The sequence below is a fragment of the Gobius niger genome (assembly GCF_951799975.1).
Source record: "Gobius niger genome assembly, chromosome: 1".
NCBI classification, from domain to species: Eukaryota; Metazoa; Chordata; class Actinopteri; order Gobiiformes; family Gobiidae; genus Gobius; species Gobius niger.
The window spans coordinates 29,105,618-29,130,375 of NC_136852.1; the positions used below are offsets into that span (position 1 = coordinate 29,105,618).

General features: G+C 40.7%; 1 protein-coding gene across 1 annotated transcript; it reads right to left on the reverse strand.

Annotated features, from left to right (window-relative positions):
• Positions 1–7,461: 7,461 nt before the first annotated feature.
• On the reverse strand, positions 7,462–23,927 carry wdfy1 (WD repeat and FYVE domain containing 1). The gene is made up of 12 exons (XM_079580537.1): positions 23,717–23,927; positions 21,386–21,453; positions 21,219–21,292; positions 20,627–20,681; positions 19,444–19,594; positions 16,362–16,474; positions 13,336–13,462; positions 12,756–12,861; positions 10,967–11,068; positions 10,698–10,828; positions 9,137–9,245; positions 7,462–8,144 (listed from the first exon to the last, which is right to left on the reverse strand). The coding sequence occupies exons 1-12, from the start codon at positions 23,851–23,853 to the stop codon at positions 8,085–8,087; spliced, it is 1,233 nt and encodes a 410-aa protein (XP_079436663.1). The 5' UTR covers positions 23,854–23,927; the 3' UTR covers positions 7,462–8,084.
• Between the last annotated feature and the right edge of the window lie 831 nt (positions 23,928–24,758).

Below are 24,758 nucleotides of genomic sequence, written 5' to 3' on the forward strand. Positions count from 1 at the left end.
TTTCAAGTGAAAGTGTTCAAGAGTTCATAACAGTTGACACAAAGTCTAATCTTATGCTGGGTTTACACAAAACAACGACACATCACGAATGGCGAGGCCGAGGATCACAAATGAGAGTGGAATTTGATGATTGTCTGTTAAATCCCATTAAGATACGTTAAGTCGTGTTATGAACATCACAAATGACGTAAAAATGCTTTTTGTATCACGTCGTGCCTTTGTGTAATCTCAGCATTACACAAACAGATACTTACCTGAGTTAGGTCGTCCATGGTTGGCGTTTTGGTCGCAGACATCTTCAGAAGTGTCAAAGTTTGTCAAGTTTGCGGGAGCTTAACAAATGCGTGTGTTCTCTTGCAAAGGCAATGGAGAAATGAGTGTCTTTGCAGCGTCATTAACATATGCAACATTCTAAAACACACAGCATTCTGTTACCGAGGACGTCTACGGAATGTTGACATTATGTTCCTGTTTACATTCAAACGTGATGATGTCATCGGGCCCAGCGGGGGCCAGGAGCCAACAGAATTACACTTTCACAAGTCGTAGCTCAAAAGAAAATGTATGAATTAGAAAAATTATCATTAATATCATTCACTGAGTCCATGATCTCTCTGTACAAGACCAAACAAAATCATGTTTCCTCCATATAATAGTATTGGCCTTTAGAACGCTGTGATGTCACCTGCAATCCAGCAATTAGATGTGTGCTGCGTTCAAGGAAACTGGCAACTGGGGATTTTCCCACATATCACAAATATGAATTAATTAAATTGGTGGCAACTGGGCAAGTTTTCCGGGCAGATAATATTTTGATACGAATTAAAGAGTATCTTGTGTTTTCATCCGGCGTTTCCATCACTCATTACTCGGGGTGTGACGGTTCAGCTATCTCACCGTTCGGTGCATCACGGTGCAAGTACAATAGAAAAAAAAGTTGGTTTTGAAAAATAAAAAAATCAATAAAATTAAAGCCGCAAGCTGCGTCATACGGCCCTCGCCACTGGCAGTCCCCCCCTTGCAACCGCCCCTGCTCGCTCTCGCCTCCTGTGAGCCCCCCCGATTTCTCTCGCCCCTTTGCGACTGGCCATGCTCGCTGTCACTCAAACCTGCTCTTGCCTCTGCCTCACACCCAAACCGCTCTCTTACGCCTGCTAACTATTGCCCCATCCCACTCTTGCCTGAGCCTTTGTCACACCCTGGCCCACTCTTGTCCCAGGTAGCTCCGGTGATGGCCCACTCTTACCTCAGCCTGAAGGCCCTTGGGGGAGGGGGGAGTGCGCCAGGGGCGAGGGCCTTTATCGCCGCACGCGGCTTTAATTTTATTTATTTATTTTGGCTTTTGGTGTGCAGCACTTTGTAAAAGTTTGTTTATCAATATAGTGGAAAGGACTTTATTTATAAAAAGCTGAGTCAACTGATAAAAGTATATTTTAGTGTAGTTTATTCCACTTTATTACATTACATGCATAGGCATAAATTAGATGGGATTTTTTTTTTTTTTATTGGCTCCCAAAAAGCTACAAGCTCAAGCTCCATCCCAACTCCAACACTCCACCAGTTTACTCAAATCTAAAAGCTTCTTGAAAAAAAGCAACAAAATAGCGACAAGAGTGACAAATACACACCAATACAGCAACAAAAAAAGCTAAGTAGTGACGAAAAAGTGACAAAAATACCATTAAAAAGTGACGACAATGCAGAGCCATGGAAGTGTATTTGGGTCAGATGGTGCTGAGGGACAAGCTTAGCCCCAAAACACTTTTTCTGTGCTCATCCTATTAAATAAATTGATTGCAATACACAAACTATCCACCCGGGGGTGTTGCAGCACCTTCAGCACCCTGGGTTCGCACAGCTTTGCAACAATGCGAGAAAAAAAATTCTTAGATCCTGTTTGTAGGCCTTGGTCCAGTCGAGTAGATTTGGATAGAACTGGACAACATTTTCTTGGTTTTTATTTTTTATTTATTTATTATAGGGACAGTGCATATTACACGGTGTGGCTTTAAGCCAATGGCCGCTGGCTGCTCTGCTTTTTGACCACGAACGTGGGGGCCGCCATTACTCCACCATTGCTGTAGTACCTCCATATCGCCACTAGGCCCCCATTGAAAAGCATTGGAGTTTAGACACGTTAAAAACAACTTTAACACCTGGTTTCAATTTTTTCAACACTAGACTAGGCTAGATATTCCTCCTGAGATAACGCTGGGTTAATCACAATATATGAAACCAGGCTGGTTTTTGTAAGAAGAATTTTTGAAATCTCCCGGACTGTTAGCATTGGAGCAGTGCGAGCTACACGTCACGCAAGGGCCGAGTCTACGGTGAAGATCCCGCCCTTATGCCCTTTTTAGGAACATGCTTCGTCAGAGCTGGGGAGGGGGAGTCTGTAAATCCTCCATGAATTCCTCCATGACCGTGGTCATTATGGTAAACGGGGAGGAGTGAGCATAAGACGTCCATTTTTTTTTACAGTCTATGCTTTAAGCGTTTCATTTCCAAATCAAATCAGCTTGTTTTAGAAAGACCCAATTTCACATCAGCAGCCGCCTTCACAATGGTTAATGATTTACAAACAAGAACTGCTTATAAACTCGGCAATAAAGTGTAAGAGTAAAATGAAACACGAGTGAAAACGTAGTTTAAAATCACTTTATTCTGTACAATGGAAGTTACTTACAGCGTGAAAAGCAGAAAACATACGCTTTACATTCAGGAAAAACAGAGGCCGAGACTTACAGTGGTGTGATTCTTATTCATGAAAAAGAAAGAAACAAGTCACATATGACAGACTTTAAAAATATGTTTTAGGCCAATAATAATCTAAAGAAAAGTCAGTGGTTCAAATTTCACATATTTTTTTTTTTTACTTCTTTATTTTCTTTGTGTGTTGATGTTGTCAGCCTTCTTTAATCATTTGTTTTATATATGTGGCAGTCTAAAGTTAAATATTTTCTTCAATTAATAAATAAAGCACAACTGAATACTCTACAATAATCTCGTTTAATAATAGAAATTTAACAAAAAATGAAGAAACACTACATAGCAACATATTCTTGACTTGCCTACAGTATATTACTATAAAAAAATCAACCCTCAGCCTCTTATACTACATGAAAATAAATAAAAAGTGGTAAAAGAATTCAGATAATACACACATACTGCTGGGCTTTAAAAGGGAAATCATTGAAAGAGTTCTAAAAAAAAGTTCTGAACTTTGTGTGAGAAGGCGGGTGAGTGTATAAATGCATAAGTAACCCTGTAACCCAGTAAGGCGAGAAATATCAAGTCAACTCAAATTTGATTTCAGCTTTCATCTCCTGCGTGTCGTCATAACAGTACATTCTGCCGTTCGGAAAAAAATCCATCTTATTTGTGAACTGAAGTGAGATGTCAGACCAAATCCACACAGTTACAGCAGTTACAGCGTACATTTTATAAAAGTATGTCTCCCTTAATCTCATAACCCCCACCTAAACATAAGCACATTTTCTCCAGTTTGCCTCAAGATCTAAAAGCTTCAAGAAAAAAGCCTCAAAAAGGCCACGAAAACGAGTTACGCTCAGTTGCTTTTAATTGAGGAGTTGCAATGGCCAAACTCTCCAGTCAAGAAGCTTCAAGAATTGGGTAAAGTCGAACCGGAGAAAATGTGTGAGCTTTTGAGCACTTTTTACGTTTTGTAACTTGAACAATTTGGAAAGGAGACCTTATCTCCCAGTTAGTTTGTGTCGAAATGTTTGGTTGGAGTGCCCTCCGGTGGCAGCAGGTAATATTACGTATGCAAAAAAAACAAAAAACATGTGCGAGTCTCTATTTTCACACAACGGCATACTAACAAATCCATAGCACTGTGATAACTGCAGTTTTGAGTGAAAAACTAATCAGTGATGGATTATGGACTTCATCAGTGGAAAATGACGAGAACAAGATTCATCAAAACTTTGTAAATGAAATGAAATGCTACTCCCGGGTATCTTTTTGGGCGTGATTAAAACAAAAAGTTAATTTGGCATATATCCCCTTTATCTATTCAGGATGAACTTTTATATTGTAAATTCTTTAATGTTCACGTCAACATTAGCGTCATGAAGAACTGGCAGAGAGACAAACAACGAATTTTGACTATAATGCATAAATATTTTTGACTAGATATAAATACACAACTACATGATTGACAAAGTGGACAGTGACTACACGTGTGGGCGGTGTATGTGCAATAAGGCAAAGCATGACAAGCATTTAGAAGTCAATTACAAAGTCGCTACATTGAATCTGGTCATGTACAGTACCTCCCCTTTAGAGCACAGAGGGGAAAAAGGGTTATTTCCAGCAAATAGGAGGGAAAAAGTGTAGTGTGAATATACAAATACTGTGCAAAAATAAAATATTGTTATTGCAGTATTTGGTGATGCAATGACATTCCAAATTGAGTAAAATTTTTGCCAAGTTTTGGTTCCAATTTTGCATTTTCAGGTTGTTCTGACATCATTTAAGTCTTGTTTGAGCACAATTTGATGGAATGATGATGAATTACTGATTTGTATTGTTTTTGCATGTATTCTGAGTCTGAATAAACCAATAGTAGCACAGAACACATGCTAATAATGGCCTACACGTATTGCGCTTTACCAAGTTTCTCAAAGCGCTGCACTGTTGTCATTATTCATTCACTCCATACTTGGTGGTGGTAAGCTACAGTTGTAGCCACAGCTGCCCCGGGGTAGACTGACAGAAGCGACGCCACCAGTCTGCACCGTCAGCCCCTCCGACCACCACCAGCCACTCACTCACTACATTCGCTGCTTTGCTTCAGATCTGACAGGATCAGGCAGAGTAAAGGCGGTCTGGTTAGAGATGGGAGTTTGCTTTTCATCATTATCTCAAGATTTTTGGAATATTTGACTGATTCTGGTCTGGTCATCTGTCAGGTTAGATTTGATGAGGAGATTGAGGCCACTGTAAATGAAAACTACAAGTCTCTTTTGCACAGTAAAGTACACAGAGACTGAGATTGGGAGCGATGCATGTGCAATAAGCAACTTTCTTTTCAAAGTGAAATATTGAGGCTTTCTGAGAATGTGTCAAAAAAATTAGACACTTCCCAGTTCATGCTTATTCCATTGGAAAGACTGAAATGATTTGGTCTGGTTTCGACTCAGGTTAGACCTTGTTAAATCCGGTCCAGATTTCCATCAGGCTTCTTCCTTGTTTAGAATGACTCTGTTTGGTCTTTTCCCCCAGACATTTTGTAAACCAGACTTTGATGCTTTCCCCCGGTCTGATTGTCCTGCACCTAAACATGACTAACCCACAGTCGATTTAAACTTAATCGTACGATTATTCATTCTAACTATGGGGAAAACGCTGTAACTACTATTATGTACCATTTGTACTTTATAAGGTTAATACATTAAAGCCAAGTCAAATGCACCACTCCTGAGTGATTTAAGGCCTACTAGTGAAAAAGAAAAAGAGAAGAGAATTTTATTAGTATATACTAACTGCAAAATGTTTGTGCAAGCTCTCTGTCGTACAGGAGTTTCCCATGGTAAATAAAGGTTCATAAGCTGTCATCTGTACTTCGTAGTTTAAGTGTTGCAGACGTTTCGCCTTCGTCAGACACTAAGGATTTAAGGAAACTTGTATAGGAACCTGCCTTACGCCACAAAAGAATAGGTCAATCTATGGCCCCACATTTGTGATTCGACGTTCTCTCCTCACTCAAACCACCTCCTTTCTTTAGCAAAAATAATAACTAAGATAAAATAAGATAGAGAGAAACCGTGGGCTTAGCTGGAGCTCTCCCTGTGGTGTTGGTACATCCTCTAGTGCAGTTGCTGTTTAGTTCCTGTAACGGTTGTAAAGTCACTCAACCATTTGCAAACGGAAGTTAGAATATCTGACTAGAACGCCTCTCGGTGTCAGATTTCCCACTGGGAAAGTCGGACGATCCTCACAAGACTAAAACTGGGGGGAAAAAAAACGTCTTTCCCAGCTCCGTGTTCCGACCTCTGAGGACAAATCAATCGGCAATTGAAATATTCGGTATCGAGTTCATTCCGCTGGAACGCTCAGAAGTCGTAATTTCCGAATATTACGAGTCGCCTGGAACGCAACAAGAGTCCAGGTGACAGCTTAAAAACCGTCGTCTACTCCAGTTACAAAATGTATATGATGAATGCAGTATATGGGCTTAGGTTATAGTAAGTTTTTACATACAAACACACAGCAATATTTGAAGTATTTTTGTCATTCAATTTAAAAACAAAACACCTTTTTGTTTAAATGTAGCATTTTAAGAAGTGCTAATTGTGAGCAACAGAGAGCAATTCTGGAAATTTAGTACGATCTGAAATAAAGGGTAAAGGCTGACGTAACATTTAGTCGACAGTGCAAGGGATTTGAAAACAGTGGAAAAAAAAGAAGCTTGATAACAAATATAAACATTATGTAAACACTAATATCAACAGCACCCGTCCCGAACGGGAGAAATGGGTGCAATATACTGTACATACATGCACACACACGCACGCACACACGCATCATTGTGCTTAGTCATTAAATCAGACTGAGAGGATGGGGGGGGCGGGGGCTGCAAAAGCTCAGATGGAGGGCAGTGGTTCACTTCACTCTATGGTTTAAGTACCTTTTTGTTTTTAAAGAAATACAGAGGAAAGAGAAAATGCATTTATACAAAGATTGGTTCCCCATTATTCCTGTATTGTCCTCGTGGCTTAACGGCTCAACCGCTGACAAGAGGTTCTTTTATGCTCCAGCTTTGTGTTCTGCTGTTATGAATGTCTGAAAGTTAATACTATACTGCAGGGGGCCAAAACACATTTAGCACCACCACAGTGACAGGCCCAATGTTTGCCCCACTTTTCCCTTTTTTCTTTCACTAATTATTTTCTCTTTTTTTTTCTTGCCCAATGTTTACCCCATTTTTCCCACCCAAAATTTTAGCAATTTTTCTTCTTCTTTTACTACTAATATTTTCCCTATTTACTATTTTTGATATTCCTTATTTTTGCCCCCATTTAAATTATTCCCCATTGTTGGCGCATTTCTTGACATTGGAGATGAACCCAATATCATAAATTTGCAGATCTTCCTCTTTTTCAGGTTCGAGACGACAAATATTTTAGTACAGGTATCGGAAAAGGTATTGTTCAGGTATCGGTATCGAAAAACAAGTATCGTTAAAGTACCGGTATTGAAAAAAAAAATGCTACTCAGCCCTATTATTGTTATAAAATTATTATTGTTGTCATTGGTGAGTTATTAACCATAGACTAGGTGGAAACTTTCGCCTGCCTTCTGACCTAAAGGCTCTGTACCTGATTTTTTTTGGTTTGTTTAAAAAAAAAAGAAAGACAGAGTGAGTAAACACAATTGTTAGTTGTGTCCAAACTCATCGTCTTCACTCATTCCTAACTTCCAGGCTCTTCACAGGGATGAGTTTATGAACACTTATCACAACTTTCAGGGCTACGGTCCCAGAAATGCTAACAAACTTTTGCTTGTAGGTTTTGAGTCTACAATACACTTGAGGAGGACAAAATACGCTTTTTTTTCCACTCATACTAAAGTCAGGTATGGGGCCTTTAATCTCCTCCATTCAGAAGACCTGTCAATCAGAAATGGAATAGACATAATCCATTTTAATTCGACATAATTACTGGATCAATCCACACAAAACAAAAAAGAAAGATTACCATCTCCTCTGTCTGCTCAAATACACTTAGGTGAAATGATTAGCTTTCACCAAAACCAACCATTTGTATAGTTATTAGTCAAAAGAGCATTAAGTCGTGAGATTAATACAGTAAATTTGAGGAACCAATCGCTTTCAACAACTGACCAGGCTCAACATTTGTGGATTTGCAGTTTGGAGAAAATAGTGCTTCCCCCATAGAGTTTCAGCATCCCCTGCCCTCGCCGTGGTGTTTTGACCTCGTCAGACCTTCGTCGCCGATGGGTCAGGAGGAGCCCGGGCGCGGGACGGTGACGGACTGTACAAAGGGGGTTCTCCGTGAAGTGTGCGCGAGTGGGCGGGGCCTGTGTCAACGCTCCGTCGGTCAGCGTGGAGAGAAGCCGGTGGCTAAGCTGCAGCCGACCACCTGCGTCATGTCCCAGATCTGCAGAGACAGAAGTTGTACTCTATGACTTATTCAAGCTTTGTTGAATACTTTAGGATACTTTAATAATGGTACATTGTGTTTGTTTTTTTTCAATGTTAAATAATATTGATGAAAACCATTCTGTGCAATGTCTGTGCAAACAAAATGCCAATGTAGACAATAAAATGCTTATTGTGTTAAATGGAGGAGCACTTCTTGGGAGGGAACCACCTTATGACTTCAGCAGGAGACTATTTTGAGCGCATGAGAAAGACACAGACAAGCACTACCCCAGGCATATATCCAAGAGGACCATAGACTGTATATTAGCGATGGACTAAGTGAGGGTGGCTTCCTCATAGCGTTCAATGCGGGCTAACAGAAGCTTGTTCATGCTAGCAATTTGGCTTGTTTTTTTGGAGCCAGCTCCTCCATTTAATCATCAGACAAACACAGGGAGATCAGAAAAACAAGCCCGTGTTTTCAATTATAAGACTCATCTCGCCAGACGTTTGTATATTGTTTATTTAGTCGGAATGGTGCAGACACGCCTCGCTGGATTGGGCTTATTTCCATCCATCATCTCAGTGGTAGGGGAAACCGGAGTTGCCAGAGGAAACCTACGCTGAACATGCAAACTATGCATCGAACCTGACAGACGATCAGCCATCAACAGTTTCAATTTATGTTCCACAAGTTACTTTAGTTGTAAGGTACTGTTTGCATTGATGGAAAGAGACTCTCAACATTAGCACTCTAGGTCATGTTCTAATGGAAACTTCTATACGATAAAGCCTTGTCCGCGCTGTTGTCTCTCGTCACGTTCACCACTGTATTTAGCCGCGTGTAAAATGAAGCCTACACACTCTCTCTCTCTCTCTCGCCTTGATCGGCAGACAGTGCAGGTGAACACGGACTCAACTAAAGCGTGCAGTAAATTGATGAAACTCACCTGAACCGAGGCTCCAAAGTTCACTGCAGCATGTGTGAAATGTGAATTGGATAGTTACCTTGACAACACGGTCGCTGCCACACGTGACCATCAGCCCTCTGGTGGGGTCTAGGTCCATGTGTGCGATGTTGTGTTTTCCCTCATGGAACGTGGCCAGTGGAGTTCGGCTGCAACAGAGAGAAAGGCTTCAAGGTCCTATATCAGGCCTGCTTTATGACATTTTTGTAGCATAAATTAAAATAAGGTGTGTAAATAGAATGCTTGTTTTAATAGCCCGACAAAGAGCTGTTCTACGTTCAGCCAGCAGGGTGCGCACTTTGCCATTTTGAGCTTCAGTGACCAAAACATCAATGTAGTGGTTAACATGCTAATCAGCGTGAAGGAGGCCAGACCAGAGGGAGGAAAACGTGAATTGTGTCAGACGGCCACACCAACAAAAACGCTAACTTCAATCTGCTCAACTCCGCAAAATTGCACAAAATTATACTTAATGAATAGCAATACTGGTTATCGACAAAATTATTAGTTAATATATTTATAAAATGTATAAATATAAATATAAATATGCCATGTGAAAAATGCGGTGTAGAGGTCCAACAAGTAAAAAGCCTACGGACGCACTGCAGTAAACAAACATTGTATCAGTGAAATGTATCCTTAGCTTGTTGTTGTTAGCACTGAAAATGCTTAAAGGGGGGGGGTATTATGCAAAATCGACTTTTTCAAGCTTTACATCATGTTATTATGTCATTCCCTCATTAAAAACATGCCTGAAGTGTTGCCTTGGCACATTCACGTATTTTTGAGTCATCTGTAAAAACTCTGATGGCGGCCATTTTAGGGATAGGTTTGCCTGAGTCCTCCTAGGAACGCCCCCACCTCCTGGAGACGCCTCCGAGCTTTCGTCACCAGCCGAGTAACCAACCACTGCTCCTCAGCAGAACCCCCTCCCCACTGACGCCACAGACAGCGTGTGGAGGGGGCGTGTCGGAAAGAGTCAGAGGTTCTTAAAGAGACAGAGGCCTATTTCAAGACATTCGATACAGCCATTTTGAGGGAGCAATTTTATACAAGGCAGTTAATCTAATTTACTGCATTTACAGACCAACAGAAGGTTTGGTCATCATTGTAGTGTGATATAGACTGGTGCTATGTGACTGAAAAAAGCATAATACCCCCTCTTTAAAAACTTCAAAAAGTTTATAAGAGCAGCACAGAAAATGAAAGAATGAGCCGAGACGAGGGCCAGTTTAAAATGCTTGGCAGGCCAGATCTGGCTCACGGGCCATTTTTTTCTGCATCAACCATGGGCTCTACAGGACTTGTGTTAAGGTCAAGGTCCGATTTTATGTGGCCTTTTGAGGAGCATGGATTCCTGAGCGTGTCAAAAAAAAAAGTATGCCTCTAACCCATTCCAGTTTGCTCACTCCAGCTACTAACGGGCAGCTTAAATAAAAAAAAAAGGAACGCAAAGGGCACTGACATAATAAGAGATCAGGATATAAACAGCATATTACAGCCACGTGGTAAATGGTCAGTCTGCCCCAGGGCAGCTGTGGCTACAATAGTAACTTACTGCCATCGAGTGTGGAGAGAATGAATAATGACTTTATACTCACTCTTCGTCTTTGATGGAGTCGAAGCAGGCGTCGCAGACTCTCACCGGGAACTCGAAGCCCATCATGGGAAACGTCGACCGCTTCGAGCTGCATTTCCCACACACCGCTTTTCCGCACTTCCTGCAATGGTGCTGCAAACGGGAAGTCCAACAAAAAACATTAGCTTTTCAGATTCAGATGACTTTCCTTTTTTTTTTTTTTTTCAAGTAAGAGCACTTGTCAGTAAAACAACAGGGGAATCCCGTCATCCATGCTCAATACTTTAGTACCTGTCTGAGTCCGATTGTCTTGCTGTCCCACATCTGTTTGATGTTCCAGAAAAACGGCTGCTCACATTTCTGACACGAGTCGCTCTCCAACCACTGCGGTGCCTGCAACGAAAGACCAACTTCACTCTAAGCTTGTTAAAGAATGCACTTAATAGCAAGGGGTTGATTCGAGACCGATACAGGCAGCGGATGTTATGAGGATGCCATAGATTTTTCTGTGGCCCAGTTCAAATCACTGACCCGGTACCAGGCTGTGTTTTTGTAAATGCTCATGGCCATGGAGGCTCTGCAGACACAGAACAACTGCAATAATCACAAAGAAAGCACTTAATGTCATCTCTTTGATGCCTTGACTTAGTCTTTAGAGCGACGGAAGAAAAGGCTCAGTGCACGGAGTGTTTTGGGCAAAAATGGTGGATAAGGGCAAAGGCTACTTTCTGTCCATATTTTCACACAAGATTTAAAAACAGAAACAGAGTGTGTTTCATAAAATAAAGACGTTTTACAATTTATTTGCATCACATTAACATTAGCTTCAAGGTAAAAACAATTAAAGGTTGTGAACATAGACGTCTCCTCCAGTGAAGTATTTACATCCTGTGTAAGGTTTTTAACTAGGGATGCACCGGAACTGATACTGGAGAAAATATGACATCATATGCATCTCAAATATCTGATACTGAACTGAACCTGTTTTGGCTCTCACCATTTTAAAAACACGACTTTCACCAACTTCATCTAAGTAAACCTCCATCCATCCATTTTCTTCCGCTTTATCCGGGGCCGGGTCGCGGGGGCAGCAGTCTCAGCAGAGATGCCCACACTTCCCGATCCACACACACTTCCTCCAGCTGTTCTGGGGGGACCCCGAGGCGACACCAGGCCAGCTCGGAGACATAGTCCCACCAGCGTGTCCTGGGTCTTCCACGAGGCCTTGTCCCACTAGGACATGCCTGGAACACCTCCCGCGGGAGTTAATATAACATGAATAAATATGGGCATGCTGTACCTCATTTCGAGGCACAGAACCTGGAATTATGGCACTTAGTTTTAACCTGCGCATTTTTAATTATGCGCAAAAATGTTGCGTCATATATGCTAATGCGAAAGGCAACTAATCAAGGAAACTGATTGGATCATCAAAAGTGGCCTCATGAAATAATCAAAAGCGAGATTGCCTTGACACGTCTGCTTGCGCGTAGGTTGCGCACGGGCCTACTTTGATACAGTAGATCAACTCGCACACCCCTAACACCAAAACAACAACAGTTTTCCATAAATAAACCACACATGTCTTCCAAGTGCCACAAAACCACATCTAGACTGCGTTTCAAGGAGACATTTCCATTGTCCCGCTTAAGTGAGTTTTTAATAGAAATAATTCATCTGGTTTGTAAGACGAGATAAGACTTTATGATCTTCAAATGGAGGAAAACGGACCATTGACTTTGGTACCGGTTATTATAGATATGAGTAGCACAAAAGCTGGATCGGTGCTTCTCTATTTTGAACATGTTGTAAGTGATTATCCAACAGCTGCATGCTGTTTGTTTTGCTATGTACAGTTTATCTTTTTCAGTGAGGCGTGGCCAGCGCTCCATAGAAATAAAACACAGACAAAAACAGAGCCGACACAGGCACCACTGAGCATCAGTCATTCTTTTGTGTTTTTAACTAGCCCTTAACAACACTGTATTTAAATCTCTCAAGTCCTGATTTCTTCAGCCTGCCAAAGTGACAGCTCAATGGAGACTTTAAAGATGCGTGTTTAATTAGTTGTGAACGTTACCTCGTCTCTTTGGATGTCCATGTTCCACACAGCGATGCCCCCGTCCGCCGAACATGACACCAACTGCCTGGTGAGCTGCAGGTACCGAATGGCCTGGACTCGCTCGCTGAAACAGAGCAAGCGAGATTTCCCTGTTTTTCATTTTATCTGTGTGGTCGGACTTGCTAAATGATGTCACATTCACGTTCCACCGCGTTAGAGTCGGGCAAATGTGTAAACCTTTGTTAGCAAGTTCTACGTAGTGTATTACAGTCTGTTCATACAGTGCAGATTTGATGGGTCTTTCAGAGAGAATCCTCCATAAACCCTGCTTTATGAGGCCTGTTTCCACACAGCGCACTGAGAAAGGGTTAGGCTGATCTGTGGGCGGCGAACGGGAGATAAAAAAGGAGGCAGCTGCAACTGACACCACAAAGGCCTGGCTTTGACAACAGAGAGGAGATAAGAGCCTAGACCGAGAGGAAAGACGCCGCTAGAACATACAGGCAATGCACGACGGACCTCAGACTCACATGCAGCGCCATATTCTACCAACTTCACCCACTAGAAGCCATGGTCAAGCGTCATTCGACTTTCTTACTGGTGTCCCTGCAGCAGTAGTGTCCGTCCTTTGCGTCCCCCGATGTCCCACATGATGACGCTGTGATCGGACGCTCCGGAAAACAGCAGCCTCTGCACAGGGTCCCACCACAGGGCGGCTATACTGCCTGAAAAAAGAACATTAGGGCTGTGAGTGACGTTCACACTTTTTCATTAAACTAAACATTCAGTATACATTTGAACTCTTCTCCATCATTTAAAAGATTTTTGAAATCAATGGGAGTCATTATAGTGACTATTAACCTCTAAACCCAGCATATATTTCCCAGTATGGCTTTACCCAAATCTGAAAGCTTGAAAAAAAAAAGGCATCAAAATATCGACAAAAACGAGGATGAAAACGCAACAACAAAGTGACAAAAACCTGACGAAACATGACAAAAACAAACACACACAGTGACTTTTAGATTTAGGTAAAGCTGAACTGGAGAAAATACGTTCGGTTCAGACCTGTAAGAGGTAAATATATAAGTAGTTATATAAGTACTGAGGAGCCAAGTGCAGGTGTAACACAATATTATTTCAGTCAATCCATAGGAGACTACAGGCCTATTCATACTCCACAAGACGCGAGAACAAAGTGACGTCAGTTTGTTCTCGCAGCTCCTGTTCGGCAGCTCTTGGTGACACTTCGGCCCAGCAGAACTTTGTCCAGCAGGGCTGCGAGAACCCCCCTGTATTGGCTCTAAGGCCCCAGACCCAACTTTGGGAAGCACAGCCTGAAACATTAAAGGTGCATAATAGGGGTTCTCAATTATTGAAACATTTTTCTTTTATTTTAGTCATAATTGAAATTATTTTATGTATTTGTTAATCAAAAAACAATGCTGAAACTGCTGTTTTCTGAACAGTCATACAAGTACAAATGATTTCAAGTATGCCCCCTGCTGGCCCGCCCTCACACCTGCGCAAGTAAACTGAGCAGCGCGGCCTGATGACATCATCACACAGCGCTGTTTGTTTGATGTCAGGCAAAAGCAGGAGCCGTGGCACGTGAAATGTGAAGGGAAAATAATCCCAGCGGCCTGAAATAATGCAAGTTTGCTTTGCTTCATGAGAGATCGCTTCAGATGGACAAGCGGGAGGGCATCCTTAATAATCGTTTTTTCTATAATAAGTTAAAAGGATGAACATCCTCATCATCAACCCAACATTTACTAAAGCTACTACTATTTTTTTTTTTTTTTTTTTTTTTAATGCATTGTGCTGTGTTGTCTGTCTAGTCAAGACTGTTGTCTACTGCAGTTTGTGTTGTTTTGTAATCCTGTCTTGGTGTTAGTTTGTCAAATGTATTGTAACTGTTGAAATTGTTACGTATTGTTTGTTTGTCTTTGCTAGTCTTTTTGAATAAATTAAAAAAACAATAAAAATACGCTATTTTTGTAACCGTTTACTGTAATAATCGAAATCGAAATCGTGATTCGATTAATTGCACAGGCCTAGTGTATCATATGTCTTTTTATGTGGGGAAAAAGAAAGTGACCCAGTGGCTGAATGGGTGATTATAATTATCAGAAACACTTATCATTATCAGAAACACTCTTGACTCCGCGTCGTGCATTATAACCGTCTAATGCACGACTCCTCGTTGTTTAATCCTTACCTGTATCACTGTCAGTGCCCAATAAGGAAGTAAAACTATAAACATCACAAAAATGGCAAAACTAAAGAATGCTGGGTAAAATCTTAAGCAAAATCTTAAATATAATCGTGTTAACTATGTTTTGGCAAAAAATGTGTTGAATGTGTCAAATGCACTTTCAAAAAGATCAATTAAAATAGCAAAACAGCATCAATAATGAAAGTATGGTCAAAGAAGTGGCACTGAAACTTGCTTTTAGGATGTTTTGGATGTTGCTAACACCACTCACACTAAATGATGTCTTCTACCTGCTCCCATCTCAATCAAATACAAATAAATGTACAAATCAAATGTACTGAAACCCAGCAATTTGGCACCACCTAGTGTCTGACAGTGCAAGTACAGGCGAATTTTTGACTTTTTCCCTAATAAGGGCTGGGTTTATTTTAGACTTTGAACTTTGACAATCATAGATGTACTGTGGGACCGGGGAATTAAACGCAGTGACTTAAACCAGATAATTCACCTTTTGCAGTTTTCACCGTCTTAATTCATTTTTGCCTTGTCATTTTTATTTATTTTTTTATTTATTATTATTTATTTTTGGTCGCTTTTCAATTGTGTTTTTCTTGCTATTCCGTCGCTCTTTTGTTGCCTTTTTTGTAATGTTATTTCTTGCACTTTCACCCTGGTTTTCGAGAAGCTTTTAGATTTGGGTGAAGCCAAACAGGAGATAATGCGCTCGGTTCAGGAGGGGGGTTAAAGGGTTCAAATAAGAATCTTTTGTTTGTTCCAGGAGGGCGACAACAAAACAAAACAGCCATCATGAGCGAATAAGATGGACTCATTTGAACAGAACACCTCTCATAAGTGGGTTCTTTCAGCGCGAGGACAAAAGCCTGAATCACGTCTTCTTTATGTCGCAGGCAGATGTGTTGTGGCGCCGCTGATAACTGCCATGGCGACGCCGGCCCTGAGCTGCGCAGATAAAACTTTCTCCTTTTAATTAGCTTTTTGTGCGTGTGAAAATGACCAGCGCCGCCTCACACTGTGTTCATGTGACGGGGTGGCTCATTTCCCAGAGGCCAGTAAACACATCATCATAATAGAGCCTTGATGTCAGACGTTTGGTATGAGGGCACAGCCACATGATCGCGCTTGGACTTTGCTTTCGATCGACTTTCCATTTAACTCTGTGCTGACAAAGCAAAAGTGTGGATACGCGAATAGTCACGGTCCAAACATGTACACACATTTTGTATGTCTATAAAGGAGCGCCGTAGGAGGTTTTCTTGAATCTTCTCGAATACACAAGGGGGAAATGGACATAATGCTGATTTGCATGTGACCAAAACACATTTTCAGTTCAATTTTTTAAGAAACAAAACTAGAGGGAGGTACTTCCCCTGTGCGCGGCTTCTTACCCTCGTGGCCCTTGAGCGTGGTGATGGTGGAGTAGGTCTGCTTCTCCAGTTTGAGCAGTGTGATCTGTCCCGAGTAGTCGCCCACAAACGCGTGTTGCGTGTCGTGGTCGTATCTGAGGGGGGCCGTCAAGGCTGGAGACCGACTCATTGTGCTTTTAAAGTATGACATGTTTAATAGCAATACAGAAAAACACAACATTTAAATTAGAGATGCACCGCTCCAGCTTTTTTGCTTTGGGTACCGATACAGATACTGGGGTTTGAGCATCTGCCGATATTCGATATTAACCGATAATAAGAGACTTTCTTAAAAGTGGCTGCTCTGAGTGAAAAAGTGAATGATCCTCTTTTCTCCATTTTAAGATCAATAGAGCTCCACAGTCCCGCCTCCTCTCCTCTACATTACCCAGGATGCTCGGGAGTCCCATGATCTACTACGAGGCTTTTGATTGGTGGAGCTTCACGTTCCCACACGTGTTTATTTATTGTAATGTAGACAACATATTATAAACAATTTATTAAAACATAATGCAGGCAGATAGTTGACATTTTATCCATTTCTAACACCGACAGTAAGAAAAACGTCAAACAAATGTTTCCAACGATCCAATTAAACAAACCACCGATCATTTTTATTCCAAGGAGCAGGATTCAGATTGTTTAATAGTGAAATAATATAGAACTTTTGTCTGCAAAGTAAAAGAAACCCGCCGTGTTTGCTGAAAACCTCGTTGCCTCGACCAGCGGGCGCGATGTCGCAATGGTTCTTGGGATACGGAGTTTCTATAGTCAGGAAGTGAATGATGTACACAGCCTTGTACCTTTGCCTTTTCTTCAACATCATGCCTTCTTTTTGGATTGAAATGAAACATTTAATGGTCACGAATTGCTACATAGCTGATTAGCTTTTGCGGTGACGTTAAACTCTTAATATTTGAATTTTTGGAAAATCGACGCTCGTGTAGACAGGGAGCAACGAGACCGCAAGGGGCGGGACTGTGGAGCTCTATAAAGTCTTACAGATAAATGATCAATTATATCTATATGATAAACTAATGGATCACTGGACTTTTCCACACTAAATATCATTGGGTGTGACAGGCTGTTTAGGTTTCATTATAAAAGAACTCACATAAAGGGACACGATCATTACAAATATATCACATCAGTTATTTCATAAACTAAAACACAAACACTTGGCCGCTCCAGCAGTGGCACATTTGATTTTATTACTTTAGGCATTTCTATCACAGTCTCTGTCCAAACTTTGATTCGTTGACGTTAGCACTAGCATGCTCCCGCCAGCTTTAGCACACTGATGCTAACCGATCAAAAATACAATTGCAGAGGTTAAAACTAAATCAGCTAATTCATATTCGCGTATATATTTAGTTAGTGAAAGTTGTGTTTTACAAGCGGTGAGAGGCCAAAAAGGTATCGGTTCAGTATTGGATATTTGTAGCCGATACCCAATATCGTTTTTTTCCAGTATCGGCTCCGATATCCAACACCAGTATGAGCTCGGTCCCATCCTTAGTTTAACCCCTTAACGCCTGAACTAATTTCCCATTATATAAAAAAATTTATTATCAGTGTTTTTGCTTTCAAGCTGATGCTAAATTAAGTGGAGATTGTAAATTTTTATGTCGCACATAGTATAGATATAGTTTTAGGTATGTTGCCAATCGGCAACAACAGGCATAAGTGCAATTTTGGGTATGTTGTAATTCGGCAACAACAGGCAAAAGTTGTAAATGTATGAAAATGACAAAATGTATTTATTCACAATTATTACAAATGTAAATGCACTGTAAGATACACTGAACACTTGTGTATTCAGGTTAGGATATTAGAACAGTAAACAGAGCTAACGCTTTTCACTAAATTCTTGCAAAGTGTTGATTTTGAGCAGCTGATGCCGTCCTGCAGCAGCAGCTCTGGTAACAGGAAGGGCATCAGGATGTTCAGTAACATCTTCATTACTGCTGTTCCTGTCATCAGTGCTTTCCCTGCTGCTGCTGCTTTCATCACCTGATGTAAGGAGGTGAAAAAAAAGCACTTTATAAAGGTGCAGACAATTTATCTACAAAATATCTACAATTTTTATGACTAATTATCAGATTTTGCTCCCTTTCCTGAGGTTTTATAATACATTGTACATCAGATACGTCTATGTACCATTACTTATTTGCAAATTATATTATAATTGCACATTATTTTCGGACGTGGAACTCTTGTTTGTGGTCCAGTAGGTCCACCTTGTGGTCGCTTTGCAAACAACACCAACGGTTTCATTTTGTTCTGTGTAAAAAAAGGGCTAACTTTTTTTTTTATATCTTTGTATGTTATTGTTACAATGATTATAGAATTTCACTAAAATGGCATGTTCTAAAAAACGTTTTAGCACTGTAATACATCTAAATACTACTAAAATGCGGTCACTGTGGCCACCAGATGGAGCTACTGCAGTTTTCCTTTATGGCCTGATGTTGCCGATTGGCAACGTACCTAAATCTTCAAATAACAAAAAAAAAATCCATCACACGAAGTTCATTCCAGTCAATAATCTAAAGATGGAAACAAGGAGCTGCTGCATAATTTTATTTTAGCACAACTCAATTTACATTTGAAGATTTCATCAAAGTTGCTGCCTCGATTTGCAGAAATGCTATTTCCGCTAAATAGCTACCATGACCCGCTTGTGGTTCCTTCTCTGACCGGTCCTACGAGAAACTAGTGCTTGCAAAACGTTCCTAGGTACGGCATGGATGTGCGCAAACAGGTATCAAGGGAAAACGTGCGTTATTTTAGCCACAGTCTGGCAAGAAGAGGTATGTTGCCGATTTACGCCAATAGGCGTTAAGGGGTTAAATGTCTGGACGACTCATTTTCATCCAGTAAACAACAATTTTCTAATGTTCAATTTTGAAACTTGCCCAACATGGATTTGCCTCTCGAGCTCGGGGAGTCGTGACCTGATAAAAACGTTCCCCCAAGTGACCATTTAGTGACTGTGTGACGACTAAGTATAGAATATAAGTATAGCAAGAAGATGAAGAGAAGATGAGAGGCTGAAGGATACTGTAGGCAGGAGGCCCATGCGTTGAAGTAGTGTCGCCCCAGCATGCTGCCGCTGTGGGTGCACATCCAGCTCACGCTCTTGTCGTGCCCGGTGCTCACCACCCACTCGCTCTCCAGAGAAAACACCATGTCTGACACTCGGTTCTGGTGGGCTGCAAACACACACACACACACACACAGGCCGGGGTTAATCACAGGGTTTAGACAAAGACAAAAGACTAGTAGGGCTGGGTACAGTTACTTTTTCTCTTTTCAATACCGGTGCTTTAACAATATAGGTTATCGATACCAATACCCATACCTATACTAAAATATTTGTCATCTAGGACCAGAAAATAGAACAATAATGTGTGGAAGATGTGCAAATTTACAATATCGGGTTCATCTCCAATGTCAGGGAATGTGTGAAAAATGGGAATAATTTAAAATGGGGGCAATCAGGAAAATATCTGTAATAAAAATGAGCAAAAATGAGGGAAAAAATTGAGAAAACATTGAAAAAAACAACTAATTTGAGCTGAAACAACCAAGTCACTTCCTTTAATCTAGTCCCTGGATCAACGGCCTCAAAAGGTACATTTTTTTTCGGTACCTGTAGAAGCTAAACTGGTACCCAGCCCTACATAGGACTGTATGATCCTGGTCCACGATGTAGGTCGAGCCTGAGACGCACGGTGCGCCCAACAACAAAGCAGAAGTGAAGCCATCGCCCTCTGATCATGTTTTTACACAACAACAGTCATGCAAAAGACTCAAAGAAAACTCGCAAAACCAGAAGGTTGGTGTAAAAAAAAATGAAACTTCTCGGCCTGAGGCTTAACGGCCGACTCCTCCATCAACAAACCCACTGCGGCAGCATTTACATGAACACATAATATATCTCAAACACAGCCAGGGCTATGCCTAATGACTGACTACATATGTTTGCAAACAATAATACGAATGCAAAATGTTAATTAGGTTTGGCACCGTCCAAGTGTAAAAAAAAAAAATCAAGATTAACACGGCAGTAACGAGAATGAACGCACAACAAAGCCCCATTGTGCCATGAAAGGTCAAAATTTCAACAGCAAACATTTTGAGAGTCCAGAAAGGGAAACTGTGACATTCTAGGTGAGAGGGTGACTATAACACCTCCATCAGGCAGAGTCTCGTAATGACAGAAAGTGAAAAGAGGACGTTACCTGGATACGTCTTGACATGGTTCATCTTGTTAAAATCCTCAGATATGAGAAACTCCTGTGAAAAACACGTTGGAAATGTGTTAGGACTGACTGTGGACCACAACAAGCGATTTTAAATGTACAAACTTCCTCTCGTTTGTCAAAAAAGAACACACAAGGGACAAACGGGTATAATAAGTAGGCTGGACAATGGCTTTACAAATGACAAAAGATCTTGTCTCTGTGGGGCCTCATCTCATAAACATATTGGCACCTCTACAACCATGAGATAGCATTTTTTTAATTCTATTTTAAAACATATCATAAACCTAATACTTGCCTGACAGGTCCCATTTAGATCTGTGTTGCAGAATTGTGCGGCACTAACCCACAGTGCACATGGATGTTATTTTGGGTTAGGGCTAGAGTTGCCGGATATAGTGCAGGCACTAAAATCAAAGTCTAATTGTGCTTGGATTGTGCCTAATGCATAACTCACTGCTTGGTATAGTATAGTTCCGTAGTATATTTTAGTATAGAAGTGACAGCTTACATCTAGCCCCTTTAAACATTTGACAGTGGGAATAGTTTGGTGTAAAGCAGCTTTACTCACCACAACAGCTCCATTGTCTTGGCCGATGAAGATGCGCCTGCTGTCATGGTGGTACGACATACACGAGCACGGAGCTGAAACAGGCACACAGAGGTTTAAGGCCAGACTTCACTGGTGATGATAGTAGTACTTTTACTTTAGCCTTAAAGTGTTCCAGTGTTACTTACAGGAGACTGTGTGGTAGATACTGGGCCAGTATTGTCCACTGTCTCTCTTCAGCCAGACTCGGATTGTTCTAAAGAGGAAACATATAAAGAAAAGCTCAAATAAACAAAAGCTAATCAAAACATCATGGTCACTATGACACATCACCATTACCTGCTTGAGTAATTATGGAGCTACACTACTTCATCTGTTGGCTGGTCCTCCATCAATTACCTGAACAAGATCATGTCAGAGCTCAAATTGCCTTCTCTGCTAAACCTGACTCTAGCAGCAACTGTTGTTCGCCTCCTTCATTTCAGTCCCTGCGCCCTCTGCTGGCAACAAAGGGACTTTACGTGAAGAAGAATTATCAGGGAGTTACTTTGGCTATCTTCAATATTGCATATTCAACAATCATCACAATGTTGTTGTGATATTTTACTCACCATTTGCAGGCATGTGACATTATATCGATTTTGTGAAATATATTGCGATTTTGTGTGGCACAACATATTATCAATACTTGATAATGCAATATATTGGCTGACGTTATAATTATAAATAACAACTTGTCATCAGTGTATTCCTTTTGGCGACTGTGGTTTCTTGTTTATTTAAAGGCACACTGTGTAACATTTTGGACTATACTGTTGCCATCAGTACAAAACATGCTCCTAATGACCAGCTGCTGACTTTAGTCGACATCTCCTTGGAAACGAGCTGGAGACGTACCCGCTCCTGGTAAAATGATGTTACGTCGTAGGAGAGCCGAGCCGCTCACAGCAACATCACATGTTTGTTTGAGGTATTTTTCAATGCTGAAAATATCTGCTCTAAAAAAAAAAGCTTGTATTTCAATTGATTTTTTGGGTAAAATTCTACGCGGTGTGGCTTTAAATGTAAATGAAGTGATCTGCCACGGAACAATAAACCTATTTAAAGATAAGTAATAAAAAAAAAAGGGAACAATGCACAACAACAAATGCACAAATGAACAAATGCAAATGATAAAAAAGGGTAAAAATCTCGAATGTTTTTTTTTTAAAATAGTGACGTATCATATTTCGTGCAGTATATCGATTATTACAGTACTGGCGTATCGCAACTGTCAAATTGTCAACAACAAAAAAACAGGACCAGCAAATAAAATGAAACTTTAGGTAAATCATGAATGAGACTTCTTTAGATGCGGATATTTGTAATTCCAAAAACAACAATATGGCAGCGTGTTGTGCAGCCAAACTTAAAAGGAAAAGAACTCTGTACACCGAGAGTTGCATACTTGGCAAAGAAAGTACTTCATCACACACTGGCAGTGGCAGCCAAGGCCGACAAGCAAGGACAGGCAATCTACAGTGTTCATTTAGACTCCATGTTTCATTCAGTCTTAGTGCCAGTAAACATTTAATATCGTTTTACTCTAGACTTTGTCATTATCGTTTCAGTTACAGTCGAGTTTTCAACCAATCCTAAAATCCACACAGTCAGATAATCAAATGTAACCGATTAAATCCAGTTCCATTGATTTCTTGACATTCTCCCACATGAGCATGGAACTAAACTTGCTCTTTGGTATTAGATTTAACCTGATGTTCCTCAGCATCAATTTGACTTTGAACTAAAGAAATGAACACTGTTAATATATGGAAAGCAAACACTACTATGTACACAACAGAGCACGACTCCGGGGGATTTTTTGTTTGTGACAGGTGACAGGTTAAAACATTTACTTGGAATTTTTGTACTAAACAGTTCAAACATGGAGCACTTGGGTTTTAATCACTTCTCATTCCCAGTGACTAAGCTGAAAACGCGTGATGCTCGGGTCACGAAAGCTTTGAATCAGACACATTAGAAACAAACTACACGAATAACAAAATATTGAAGATGATAACAATGCCCTCTTTAATGCAGCAACAATTGATCTTGATATTGCTATTCCCTGTGTAGCTCTGGGCAGTGACGATCTAGTTAGCCAGTGATCAGGCTATGTGAGTAAACAACCATTTCCCTGCCAATACGTCTGTTCAAACTCATAGAACAAGAATTGCATGAAGCTGTATTTTGCTTTAGACAACGGCAAATGGCAAATGTATTCGGTCATGTTAGCTATATATTCCCAATTGTGCAGAACTTAAGCCGAATACAAGACGCGTAAACTGTTGTTGTTATTGTTGTTCCATATGGATCAGCCCTTTTACGAAGCGCACCATTACGCACTGTTTGGAGCACTTTTGGGGGCGTTTTTGTAGCATTAAATAATGTGTAATGACCAGCAAATGGACGGATCTCGCTGGCTGTGTACTTCTTCTTGTGTGATGCTACCACCATTAGCCGCTCGCTCGCTCGCTCACCTGTCCTCGCTAACCGTAATAACGCCGTCCTCCTTCGGGATGAGAACGGCGGCGTTGACCGCGTCCGAGTGGCCTTCGATCTTGTTCAGCAGCACCGGCCTGGCGGTCTGGGGCCTGGAGTGGATCTCTGCAGCCATGGTGTTGTTCCTGCTTTTTCCTGTTCCTGCTCCTGCTGCTGCTGCTGCTGCCTCGGTTAGTCCAGTGTTGGAGGATCAGCTGACCGCCCGCCGCTGGGATTACCGGAAAGCACAGAACAGTGGCGCACCGTGAATAGAGGAGGTCGTAATGTCTCTAAAAATGGAAAAGAAAAGTAATAATAATACTAATAATAATATCACCACTGTGTAATTTGATTAGGCTTTTTTTACGGGCTAAAAGACCTAGGTAAAGAAGTAAAAAAAAAAAAAAAACATTATTTATTTCTTTATTTCTTTATTTCTTTATTTATTATTATTATTATTATTATTATTATTATTATTATTATTATTATTATTATTATTATTATTATTATTATTATTATTATTATTATTATTATTATTGTTATAATTATATATTTAAAAAAAAATCAAGTATGTACGTTAAAATAACCAACATCCCGAAAATATTGTGCCCCAGTATTTCTAATGTACTGTAAGATATAGGCTACATGACTAAATAAGCCAACTACATGATGATAACTTGAGTTACTTTAAGTCTTGGCCAAAGGAAATGAAAAATGTTAATGCAAAAGAAAACCTATATCTATTTTATTTCCTTCCTGTCATGTTAATGTTAAGCCACTAGAGGGCAGCAGCGACCCCTATAAACTCCCCAGTCCGTCTAGTAGCTCAGAGATCCACCTCCAGTAATTTCAACTTGAATTAAAGGTCCTATATCATGCAAAATCGACTTTTTTAGAGCTTTTAGCCATGTTGTTATGCTATTTCCTAATCAAAAACACCCCCAGAGTGGTTTGTGGCTTCATTAACGCAGTTCTCAGTAATCCTCCTGAATCCTGCTCTCTGAGCAGCTGCTCCTCCCTCTCCTGGTGAACGACTGAGTG